At 39.7% G+C, this 13,295-nt stretch overlaps 1 protein-coding gene across 1 annotated transcript in view; it reads left to right on the forward strand.

Moving 5' to 3' along the window:
- Window positions 1-13,295, forward strand: part of MBD2 (methyl-CpG binding domain protein 2) — a 39,010-nt gene that overhangs the window by 1,695 nt on the left and 24,020 nt on the right. The window contains exon 2 of the mRNA XM_074931866.1: window positions 10,576-10,735. Coding sequence (XP_074787967.1) covers window positions 10,576-10,735 — 160 coding nt within the window. The remainder of the gene's footprint in view (window positions 1-10,575; window positions 10,736-13,295) is intronic.

Raw genomic sequence — 13,295 nt, forward strand, 5'->3', positions numbered from 1 at the left:
GCATCATTTGACCCATCACGTGTTGCTGCTAAAGAAAACGCAACGCCTGACAAAAGGACCGCTAGTTGTGGAGGAGGAACAGTCATTTTCCCTGAGTTTTTTGAGCGGAGCCGGTTGAAAACTTGATTTTAGACGAGTTGTGGGCTTGTCTTACCGCCTTTGTCTGACTTGCGCTCCCAACCGTGTGCTAATACTGTGGCAGATGATTGGGTGGCATCTGGCATCGCTGTCTGGCTCTCTGCATCTGCCTTGCCTTTCTGTGGTGCTGCCTCGTGAAGCCTGTCTGAGCCATCGCACCTACGGTCTGAAGCCTGTTTGCTGGATGGGTCCTGGTTTTTCTGCAGATTGCTAAACTCAACTTTTCTGCGTAGGATTATTCTTTCCAGAATTAAATGCCAGACTTTTCTCAAGCCAGACAGTCACTGCTGACTGTGTTGGAATATATTTAATGTAGACGGCCCAAGTAACTTCAGCTGTTTGCTCAGAATGGCCTTGTTTAAAAACACTTGAGTTGAGCCACATGTAGGGGTGTCAGTGTTTTATGTATTACAGATCCTCAATTAAACGATGAAAACACGGGGAAAATGCTGCAAGTTGTAGTGTTTCCACGTTTTAGTTTTTTCCTTTGCAAAGAATGACATGTAACTTCATTAAGTTCATTAAGGCACCTTAGTTAGCTGACTAAAAACCTGAGGTTTGTGTTTTTATGATTTCTTAAGGCTAGAAAAAGCAAAACAGAGCTTGGACAAAGCTTCGTTTACTGCAACAGCCTAAATAATAATAGTAATTACGCACAACTCTTGCAAGATTAATACATGTTGAAATCTACCTTATTTGCATTTTGAAACTTGCTCGTTTTGGGGCTGCTTTATGATGTTTTAATGTGTCACGCTTTAGGAAGATGTGAACCAGTTCCTCGGGTAAAGTAAACCACTTCCACTAGTTTCTGGTAGGGTGTCTTTGCCCCTCTTCACATACATCCGCGATTATCATAAAAAAACTATTAAAAGGGGTGTGGTGGAAATACTTTACAAACACTGGACTAGATCAAAACACAGCTTTTGAGGTTCTGAGTGATGATCCGAGCCTTCACCCTTCAGATTTTGCCTCTGCTGTGGCCTAAAACCCCGTCGAGAAACTCTTTTAACGCTTTTTTTTTTTTTTTTTGTCGAAGATGCAAGATTGTAATCTGCTCATCGCTGCCTCTAAAATTCTGCCTTTTTCATGTGGGAAAGTGGTAGGAATAAATGTTTCAAATTTTAGGATGCCTTCCAGCATGGTTAGCAGTGATGCAGATCTTCTGCCAAACAACCGCAAAATTGAAACTAAAAACTTACCATGCGACTCATCGCTTAGAGTTTGCTGATTTCACTACAGATTACAGGTTTGGAAAAATAAGTAGTCGTTTATGTCTAGAGAAATAACTTCTGTTCAGTAACAGGACTACTTCTGCACGACCAAAGTGAAACAAATTAAAAAAAAAAAAAGTTTTTATGGCTGCAGGCAGGACTGGCATAGGAAATTTATCCTTTTTTTTTTTTTTTTTTTTTTCCTCCTTTTCATTCTGTTATAGCTATGAGGCAGATTTCAGCACTGCTATATTTAAAACAAATGAAAATCTGTTTTGATCCAGTAAGTAGAGCAGGCCAACTGCATTCAAAAGAGATATGTCACTCTAGTTCTGTTGGGGGAAAAAAAAAAAAGAGTGTTAATAAATGCTGCATTGTTAAAATATGTCGCTGAGTACTAAGTGGGTTTGGGTTTGTGTGCCTTACACGGAGTAGTATTCCCCAAAAGCCTTCACAGGCAGGATTTGGCATGACCTCTTGGAGAGTAAATACCACACTTTTTTGGCAACTGTAGGACAAGGACGTCGCATCTGAAGTTTGTACATCTTCGGAATAATTCGCTTAAACTTCCAAGTTGCTTAAGTTTATACAAGCAGTCCGAAGAAATAGATTTCCATGTGTGTTTTGGTTTGAGGATCCTGGGCTTGCACAGGTGACACCAGAGGCCTAATCCTTGTTAATAGTGGTGGAGAAAAATCTTAATTCTTCAGGAGCTGAGTTTGAGGGAGGAGAGAATGACTGTATTTAGTAATAGACAAAGCCTAGAATAAAGTTGAGAAGAAGATTACGACGCGAAATGATGTTTGTTTGAATCGGTTAGAGATACGTAGCAACCCCCAGGAATATACATCATCTTTTCTAGTTTAAAGCAGGTCGAAATTCTCTTAGTGACCGTCTTTTCCACGTTAAAAAGCCAGCGCTGAGCTTTCTAAGGCGAGCTGAAAGGCGGTTTTTGTGGCTCCTCGAGAATAAGAAGTCCTCTTTGGGAACAGCTTGTCTCTTTTTGGAGCAAAATCCTTTATAATGGCCTGCCGGTATCTGCAGAGTGATAATCTGAGGGTATTCTTTCCTTTTGTCTACAGACAGGATATTACATTTAAGCCTATACATCTGATTTTTCTTTTAAATCAAGCTGCCGTGCCTGTATGAACCATTATTTCCAATTTGTCATAACTGGTGTTATCTTAACTGTAATCAAAGTTCTCTGAGAAGCTGTACCTACCCCAAGAACGGTTTTTAAGTGACTCCTATTTCTGCAAGGCCTAATGCTGTAGTAAATTGCCATCTTTTATTTGAAAATATTATTTTTTTCAGTGTACTATGAGGTAGGGGGTGCTGCTGTCCTGCCAAAAGGCTCAGCCAAGCTTCCAAAATCCTGCAGAAGTCTGAGTGAAGTGGGAATTTTGAACATGGGTATCTCAGCTTCTGTTTTCTTTACCCCTTCTCCTCGGTGGTAAAATCCCTTTCGTGTGTATAACCCCCCAGAGCGTTTACCTGTGGAAAAAATGTTTCTTAAAACTCTGACTTGAAATTACTTCTTTCACAGCAGCAGCAAGTGAATATGTTGGCTTGATGCATTTGTTCTTCGTGGGAAAAAAAAAAAAACCAAGCAAGAACTACTCTACTCTTTTCCTAGTCAAGATTAAAAAAGCCGAGTACTTAACTCCGCTTGCAGTGGATTCTAATAGACTGTTAAGTTTAACTACAAAAGCTTTTCCAGTAGAGGTGTACCCATGGGGCAAACAGACATCCCTTACATCCCTTTGAAGTTTGTTTTGTGGTTTGACAGTAAGATAAACACCGGAGAGTTTCCAGTGACAGTAGGACTGGTTTAATTTTGCTTTTTTCCTTTTTTTTTTTTTTTTTTTTTTTTTGCGGGGAGAAACCTTTACCTTTAAAAGCAAGCAAGTCAAGACTTCCTGAGTGATGCTCAATTATACACAGCCTTTTTTTTTTTTTTTAAAAAAAATTATTTCCAAAGGTAATTAGAGCATAGAACAAGTCCTAATAGTGAAGTCTAAATTTTGAGAATGTACTTGACCTTCCGTTCAAGAAAAAAAAATTGCCTTTAGCGACTTGCTATTGTCTTAGTGCTACCCCTATTTATCTTTTTTTCTACAGTGCCCCCACTTAGGGAATTTTCAGTTGCCATCTTCTTTTCTCCAGCACTGCTTATAACCGCACTGCTTTTTTTAACTGAAATGAAAACCAGCACAAGGCCAATGATAATCACAAACAAGTTAGCTCAAGTTTTCTTGTGTAGACTTTCTCTTGATCATCTTTAGGTTTTACTTTGAATATTTTGGCTGCCTTTTGTTTTGCCTGTTGGGAGGAGAATGTAAAAAAAAAAAAAAAAAAAAAGAAAAAGTTGAAGTGGAACAGGCAGTATTTTTTATTTTCATGGTTTATTTACTCATGTTGATCTCTGAAAATGCAATTTCTCCTACTTAAGTTTGGGGCAGCGTCAGGAATGCTGGTTGGACCGTGCTGCCTAATAGGGTCTTAGTATGTAAAATAAATTTATTTTCTTTATAGGATGAATTAATCCCTGTACTGAGTGATAATAATGGTTACTACTAAGTCACAGTGGTAACTCTGACTTCATTTTATGAGGGCACAATGAATCAATCTTCTGTCCCAGCAGAGGAGCTCATCAGGTTGTTTAGGAAGCAGAAATAGATTCTGACAAATGAATTCAAAATATTTCCATAAATAGAAGATTAAATAACAATCTAGAAATGACCCCTTTTACAGTTTGGTGGTGTCAGTTGCTGTCGGTGATTTAGTGTGGTGGGATAAACTATATGTACTATCGTGTCAAAAAAATATTTTTGTCGCAAGCGAAATTAGATAATGCCGAAGGCATGAAAACGGATGATGTTACGCCATTTGTGTAGTGACTTCACCGAATCTTTGAATGTCTTGGATTGTATGTTTGAGTATTTGTGGACAAATCTTTGAGGAAGGAGATCTCCAACAATTGCAGAGCAGTTTTGATATCCCGGCGAACAAATCTGTCGCCCTTAGAGGTCAGCTACGTAGGAGGCAGCAGCTTAGTTTAGTTTAGCAGTTTAGCAGTTTAGTCAGCAGCTGCCCAATATTAGGTTCCCTTGAACGTAAGATCAAACAACTAATTTTATTGTGGGATTTCTGTGGTCTTATTTACTATGACACCGTGAAATACTCGGATATATTTTCAATCCCCTTACTCTCTTGGGCTTCATTCCCAACCTGTGGAGGGGAGCGATTGGTAGAAATACCTCTACCCTCGCTCCACCTCTGTTAGGTAGCCAAATTAAGTTGTTTTTCATCTGAATTGTCTTTTCAAAAGTGTTTGGCGTTGGTGTGTGGCTGTTGGGCACAGCTCTAGGTCAGCCCACAGCCTGCCAGATGGGATCCTGAGGAAACAGGAACCGTGCAACCGTTGGCCACCTTGGGCTGGATGCCTGATTTGTTTAGACTGACCCTGCGGTGCTGTAGTAGACGGTGTAAATACTAAATTAGGGGAGTGAATGATACTTTTAATAGTTATGAAACCACACCATCTCTTTCTTTGGTTTTGTAGCATTTGAGCCACTGCTGCAAAACCATGAAGCTTTGAAAAGCAACTCCGTTGAATCTTGGAGAAGACAATGTCTTCTCCCCATTATCATCTGTAGTTGGAGCATCTAGCTTGGGTTTCCTTCATTTTCCTCCAAAATCTGGTTGATGGGGAGGACCAGCAAGCAAAAGCTCAAAATAAAAAAATAAATATAAAGGAAATTTGCCAAAATGTTTTTGAAAATAACCAAACCCAGAAATGTCTGCTGGCAAGATTATTGTTTTAATAAGCCACGTTACTACCTCGTCTGTAAACCTGCTGTGCATTTTGAACTGGAGAAGGGGGGCCAGAGTAGGTTTTGCTGTATGATAAAATTCAAGGTAACTTCCTTGTACGTTAATTAGCTGGCTCTGCTGCTTCACAGGAAACATCTGAAAAGTGTCTTCATTAATAAAGTTCCTTGCAAGCTCATTATATAACATAATCACCTTCAGCCCACTAAGAACTTCAATTTGTATAGTATGTGAACCCTCACAAGCGTATAGCTGGAGGTGAAGGGTTGTGTTCTTCATTTAATCTTGTATAAAGTGGTTTCAGCCTTGATAATGTCACTGAAATAATAGTTTTCAGCTGTTGTTGCACGTCCCCTCTTTTGAGGTGTGCTGGTTTTTGTTAATTGGTTCTGTTGAAAGACGTTGTAGGGCGTTTAATTTGATGGGATAAAGTTTAAGTGCTGATACGCATGTCAGCTGTAGAATTGAGTCTCTCGGGTGCACTGAATATTTGGGAAAAAACTTCTAATTGGAGTTAACAAATTTGGTAAAAAGCTATATAAAGTTAACTGTCTTTAGGTAAGGCTAAATATTTGTGACTATTTCGTGAATGCTTGTAAAAACAACAGTTTTACAGCGATGTATTGTTGAAGATCTACGTGGAGATACTCCCGTGTAATCCCACGTTGATCCTGCAATTCGAAATTGTCTCAGTGTTGGGTCACGCTGCAGTTTAGTCAGACCAGAGGCTCTGCTGTGTCACAGCCCGCTGAAAGAACGCTTTCACTCCCTTCTCGTCGCATGAAAGAAGTCAGTGTAAAATTAATGAATGTGCGGAACATGTGGATGAAGGCAAATTTTCCTGGTTTCTCCCATATCTGTGTGATATTTCCCGAAAATAATGGGGTGGGCCATGCTCTGACTCTTGTAGCGGTTGAAATTTTAGAGCATGTGAACTCAGCGCGACGTGTTTTAAAAATCTGATTTGGAAGGCTGATGTTTCTTCAAACATCCCTTTCAGTTTGACTCCTGGTAGTTCTGGAGTGTCATCCAGAGTGCCTTCTCAGAGAGAAGAAAGTTTCATTACCTCTCCTTCTGCCTTTCTTTCCTATTCAAAACTAAGTTTGAACTTAAACTTGGTTTTAACGCTTTTAAAGGGGGAAAAAAAACCCAACCCACAACCATACTGGTTCTTAATTTCAACCAAGATGTGTCAGTAGAAGGCTTTTATGTAGACATGCTGGTTAAGTAGGTTGTATAACCTCACTCTTTTCCATTAGTGCACGCTAATTATTTAATAGATGTTCAAATAAAGCCGCTGCAAATAGGCTTTTTATTTGACTTTTACCTCGTGGAGCTTTCTCTGCAGGTACGAGAAAGCTTTGCAGCAGGAGCAGGTTAGAAATTGAAAATAATCCGGGAATGATTCAGAAATTAAGGCAGGACTTTAGTGGTTTGACGCTTTCAGAGTAGAAAATGGAAACAACTACAGGCCTGGCAGTCAAAAAATGAATCAGTGTGAAAACTAATACAGGTGGGGTGGAAATAAAGTTTTGAGTTTATTCAAATCCTCCCAGCATCATGTATTATCCCTTGTAAAACAGGAGGAGGGCCTGATATATGAAATTGTAAGCCAAAACTTCTTGCTAACTTTTTTTTTTTTTTGTCTTGCTAAACATTTTTTTTTTACTGAGAATGATGAGTCTGGACAGTAATAGAAAAAAATTGCAGCCTTGAGGCTGAGTGGAAGGCCAGTGGGAATTTTGAGGTTGAACCAGAGGCTTACAAAGCATCTACCTTCTCCGGTATTTTGTCATCGTATGAACTTGTTGGAACTCTGAAATGAAAAACAATTATGGATAGGGGCTTGTGTGGAAAATAGAAGCAAATAAAATATAGTTTCCTGGTAGAATTTGCTAGATTGTAGAGTTTGTGCCAAAAGAAGGGTTGTGAAGGAGAAGGAATGCTGCTCAATCTGTTGGACCTCAGTGAGATTCACTTTCAGTTGGGTGTCGGTAGATTGCGTTGAGGCTGGAGAATGGGAAATACTACAGGGTTTGTAAAATGCTTCAGGTCTGGAGATTTTGTAAAATGAGTAGGAGGAGACAATAGCAAGTTACGATAAAACAAGGACTTCTTGGCGGTTGTAACTTCCTAATGGAGTAGCATGGACCATGTTCTTGGCACCGATCTGGTATTAATATCACCCAACTTGGACGTGCAAGGGGTGTGAGCTCTGTATGTATCGTGAGCAAGTTTCATACCTGGGGACATCAGAACAAGTGAGAATCAGAAAATAATCTGGAGAAATCGAACGACTTAAGCTAAGGGCATGATTATGCTGAAAATAATAAGGAATAGGCAGCTGTGCACTTTAGGACCAAGAAAACCAATTTTTTGTTGCTTTTAGGAGAGAGGGCAGACGACACGTGGAAGGAAAAGATGCACTGACAGTGTGAATATAGTGGGAGTAGGATGATGAGAATGAGTGGTGGAATAAGGGAAATATTCAAAAAGTGCAGAATAAGTTCTTGACTGAAGTGGCAACCAAAGCTACGGCAGACAGATTCCTCCCCGCCTGCCTTTTTTTGTTTGCTCTTGGCATGTCAGGTCAAGGGCAGGTAGAGCAAATTTATCGTCCTTCGTGCCAGTGTGGGAAGGCGTGGAAGCAAAAGCTATGGGACAGGATGCCAAATGCTTTTTATTAATAAAAAAAAAAAGCGCCTATTTTTAGTTTCTTCTTTTTTGATTGTTTTTTAGTGTCCGCATTTTTAAATTTTTCAAGCTCGGCACAAAAACGCAGTTCTTGACACTGAAATTAAGGCAAAACTCAATATTTGGCTAATGGTTTGCAGGCTATCCCTGCTAAGAGTTTCATTTAAATGGTAGATTTTGTGCTGGGAATTTAATACCTTTAATACCAGCCCTAGCGATGAGCCACGCAGATGGAATATTGGATCATATGCTTTGGTTTGCTTTTGGATTATTGAACAAAACAAACAAGACCTTCAAAATACGACACAAAATGTTGTGTACATAATAGAATTTAAGACGGTTGGATGGATTTATAAAGTTTGTTTTTACTCGTGGAGTCTGTTTTCGGAGTTCTACAGGAAGGATTTTTAGTGAAGTTAAGCTGATAACTGCTCCCTGCTGGAATTTTGGATTCTTTTGAGGTGTGCATGAAGCGTTTCTCTCCAAGGAACCTGAAGAGGAGAGTTAGTAAAAAGAGTCTTGTCTTGATGACCCAGCCTGTTAGCTTCTTACAAAACAATAGGAGGTGGTGATACGGGAAAAAAATGAAAAATAGCATCTTTTATTTTTCCTACCAAAATTCGGATAAAATAGAAGAAGCTGTAGGATGTCAAATTTCAACATTTGTTTAGCAAATACTTCACTATGGGCTAATAAGACCGAGTATATACAGGTTTGAATTAGAAAAAAGGCGTCTGGAACAGAGAATATTGACACCAACTTCAGGCTTGGCTTATTGTTTCCTCCTTTTCCTTCAGTGTTTTACATTCATCAGGGCAGCTGGGAAAGCAATTCGTAACCGGAGGCTTTAGTCAGTAAATTCAGCCCTTCCAGCCTGTTGGGAAATGGACATTTAGCTAGGCAGCCAGCAATTCTTGCCAAGGTTTTATCCTGAATTTTTCTTATAGATGCCTGAATAGGAATGAAAGACAATGGGTCAGATTATTTTCATAGCAAACTTACTTGCCCCACAAGAGACTCGCTCTGTCTCTGACCTTCGGTGCAGAATTTTTCCTCCTGTTAACAAGCCAAGGTGTTAATCTCCACTATCTAAAATAAAACCGGTGGTGTGTTTAGTTTGGCTTATAGTTTAGCTTCAATTTTTGGTTTATGAGACGTAGAAAAGAGTTTTGTGGTGGGGTGTGTGTGTACGTATGTGTGGTGGGTTGTTTTTTGGTTGGTTTTTTTTTTTTTTTTTTCCCCTCCCACACCCATCCTTGAGGAGGTTAGCTTCAGATTGTGATCTTTTTAAAGTCTATTTCTCCCACCCTTTACCTCTTGTTAATTATGTCTTTCCATATTTCTGGATTCATTTAAATGACTTTGAAAAAGGGTTGGCTTAATTAACTATTTTTCCCAGAATTCAATACATATTCTTCTGCGGGGAAGTTCTTGCCTCAAGGTGTTTTTAAGTTTTTTTTTTTTTTTAAAAAAAAAGACAAAACACTTTGGAAAAGCGAAGAAAACAAAAATCTTCAGTCGTTTTCTGCAGAAAGGAAGTGGTGTGAAAAACTCTTGAGCTGAAACCCACCATTTGGGTTTCAGAAGTCGGGAGGATTTTGACACTCGGCTCGTTTCATTGGGTAGAAATTTGCATTAGACCGAGGGACTGTTGGCTTCCTGTGGCGGGTTTTTAGCCATTTTCACAGCTGTCTATACTGAGAGGCTTATCACCAACTGCTCTTGAGGTCTGAATTTCACACAGCAGTTCTCGATACTTGATTTTCTGCTGAGTTTTTTAAGTCCGGGGGCAGCACTGTTGTCCCTTACAGTAGCTTCTTGTCCCTGAGGTGCCTATTAGTGATGACTTGCACAGACCTAGTTAGTAAGTCAACAGAAATTCCCAGCGAGGTCTGAAAAAACGCTGGATTAAATGTGTATTTAGGGCAGAGAGGGCACTGGAAAGGTCTGTGATGTAAGGATTGGGAGACATACCGCTTCCCTAGGAAAACGGGAAATTGGCTGACGTTGCTCAAAAATCTCAGCTGGGACTTGGGGGTAATAATAATTCCAGATGAAGGCAATTTAAATACCTTCCCTACGACTGATTGCGTTTGTTGTGGTGGGGTCTATACACGCGATTGCAGCTTTGGACCTGTTTCATCTTCCGCATCATCTCGCTTGCTGCTTGCTTGCTTGTGGCTCAGTGACTTACCTGGCTTTGCTCACCAGTCTTAGCCACCAAATGGCAAAGAGACAGCGTGTCACCTCCACTCCGAGCTCTGCACATCACTTAAAGCCTTGCTGCTCCACAGCGGAGATGGGTTGCTGTTGAGGCTTAGGCTGGCCTTAGCTAGCAATCGGTTTAAACCTAGCCTACGGTCTTTACATTTGCCCAGAGAGGGTCGCGCGCTTGGCCTTCAGCCTGACGTTTCTAGTTCTTAGACTGGAGTTGGGTTTAGCTGTACTGGTAACCCAGCTTCCCAAGGCTCAGCGTAGAGTCCAACGGCCTGACGTAGAAATTAAATCCTGTGCTAAGGCTGGGCGTGGAACTACAGAGGTTGGGCAGGTACGCCATCGCTAACCAATGAACGTGCCACATGGAATAAAGATAATGGAAACTTTTTAGCTATTGAACAAGGTATAAAACCTGTTATAAGAAGTCAAGGTTGTATCCTCTTGTACAACAAAACATACTAAAGTGTTTTCTTCTTTTTAGTCCAAGTGGTAAGAAGTTCAGAAGCAAGCCTCAGTTGGCAAGATACCTGGGAAACACTGTTGATCTCAGCAGTTTTGACTTCAGAACGGGAAAGATGATGCCCAGTAAATTGCAGAAGAACAAACAGAGACTAAGGAATGATTCTCTCAATCAAAATAAGGTTTGTTAGTAAATACTGTGTTTAAGGATATCCTAAGAATTTCCTTTCCTCTAGTTCATTTAGCAATTTCTTTTCTGCTTTAAAGCAGCCCGCTTCTAGGATGTACATGTCTGTTTAATTTTGAGTAGTGGTAGAGACGTAAATTTATAAATAGAAGGAGCACTCTGCTACTACCAAGAAAACATCAAGGTGAGGTGAAGTATAAATCAGAAGTTTGAGTAACTCAGGAGTCGGCTTGGGACTAAAAACCTCAGTGCTAGTCATCTACCTGAATGATATTCTTCTCACTGAGAAAAATGAGGACTGTTGACACCGAGAGATTCTCCTGTGCGAGGCTTCACATTGCTATGTTCATCTTCCTGTTCTGAGATGAAATAGTTCACGTTTTTAATGGGTGCAGTATGTGCCAGGAAGCTTGTTTTCTGAGGCAAATGTATTTATCTTGTACAAATCTGGCTCTTTGTCTACGGCTGGGTAGCTTAACAAGGCCAGGTGTTATTCTGGTTTAAGATTCCTTTCTCAATTGATCTGATTGTGCTCTTATTGTCTGTTTCTTTTGGAACAACAGTGTATCCTTTTGAATACTGAAGAAATTGTGCACAGTAGATTAAAAACGAAAGGCTGAAGCATACAGAAGCGAAATAACTGATGTAGCACATAGGGACAGGACAAGTCAATTCAGCTGACTCACAGATAATACGTTCCTGGGTAAACTTTAGAAACCTCGTACAACGGTTTGAAAGAATTTCTGTAACAACCTGCAATGTTTTCTTTTTAAAAATATTTTATTCTTCAGGATTCCATCACTTACAGTAGTGTGGGAAAAATAACAAGTTGGAGTGATGTCTTGTGCACTGATGTTTTTTGTCATCTGCCGTCCGTAATGCGTGAACCTCACGTTTCATGCTGATTTTATTTAAAGCGTGTGTTCAAATGATTTAATATTTTCTTCCCACAGACATGAGGCTTTCAGATAATACCACACTTCGGGGTAGTCCAAGGGAAGTTTTGCAGGAGGTTTTTTGCAGGAACAGAAATTACAACATTTGGGATAATATAAGTTCAGATGAGTCTGTGCTCACTTTGCATTCCTTTGATCTTAATTTACTCATATGTTGCTCACAGTAGCTCTGTTAAATACAAGATTAGAGAAAAAAAAAAAAAAGCTTTTTTTGTTTTAAATTTTTAGGTAAATCACATTTATTATTTCAGAGTGACTGAATCTAGAGCTCCTGAGCTTTTGAGAATTTCTGTAGTATTCCTGTGACAGTTACAAATGAGATCTCTTATTCCTGAAGTTTATGTTTTCTTTGGTTGGTTGTGGTTGTCTTCTAATCCTTGCAGCTGTGCTGCTGGGGGGGCCCTAAAAGACAGACTTGCCTAGGCAAGTTTGTGTATAAACTTGCTCGCATTTTATGGGGTGTTTGTTTTTGTACAAACAATTTACCACAAATGTTTCTAAATTCTTTGGCTCCCCTTCTGTTTCAAGAAGGAAGAAGCAAAATACACTTGAGTTTTCTTTCGGGGATGTGTCTAGGCAGTTAGATTTATGCAGCTGGCAGATGGAAATGCTGTCTTGCCTTGCTTCTAACTTTTGAGATGCTCGATGTCAGCGTTGACATGCTGATGCCACCTGGCTAAAAATGGAAGCGTGCTACCAAATGCCCTCCATTTTGTGACGTTCATGTACAACGGTGTAAACGACACGGAAATATTCTTCTTGCAAAATACTTCAGTCTTAGCCTCGTGCATTTGTATTGCCCTTTCAGTATTGGCAATAAAATCATATATTTGATAGGTTTATTTACGGTGGAGCCACAGGAGTTGTGCTTCAACCTTGCCATTGTTTTTTTGCGCCCCCATTTTCCCATTTCACTTGCAAATGAAGTGACTTTATTTATTTGAAGGGCTTTTGAAGAGATGATGAAATAAGGAATACAATTGAATATGAATCCGGTAGATACAGCATGCTGCTGTGCTTATAAAATATGCTTATTAATTCTGTATTTTGTAAAGAAAACATAAAAGAGAGTACTGGATAAACATGCTGTCTGGTTATAAGTGACTTCTTAGGTTAAAGGATTTGAAAGGCCTGCAAGTACGTTGCAGAGTTTTTAAAAAACATTTTTACAGCCAGGGCACATTGATGCTCCTGGAAATACACGTGTTTGGAAAGATGATGGGCTGAAAATCTTTTGGAAACCATTGTTGGAGCATACAATATTTGTAATGATTAAAAACGAGCAGGGAACATTGATATTTCTGCTAGCTGATCCATTGCTATAGTTCCCAGAGTAGGTAGAGATGTTGTTTTGTGATTGTAGTGGAGCGGTGTGAAAACCCCCACTATTTCTGAAGGCTGGACTTTTTGTAGAAATACCTAAAACCTGAATATTTTGAGCTTAATTGCCATCTAAAATTAAGTCATCTGGGTCTGACCCTTTGAAACATGTAGATAGTGTCTTCTAGTTGGAAAGCTCGGCAGAGCTTTCTTTTCTTCAGGAGAGGTGTTGGTTGTAGGGATCTTTGTTACTTACTTCTATTAGGACGGACTGGAAGC

The sequence above is a fragment of the Athene noctua genome, chromosome Z (assembly GCF_965140245.1).
Source record: "Athene noctua chromosome Z, bAthNoc1.hap1.1, whole genome shotgun sequence".
NCBI lineage: Eukaryota > Metazoa > Chordata > Aves > Strigiformes > Strigidae > Athene > Athene noctua.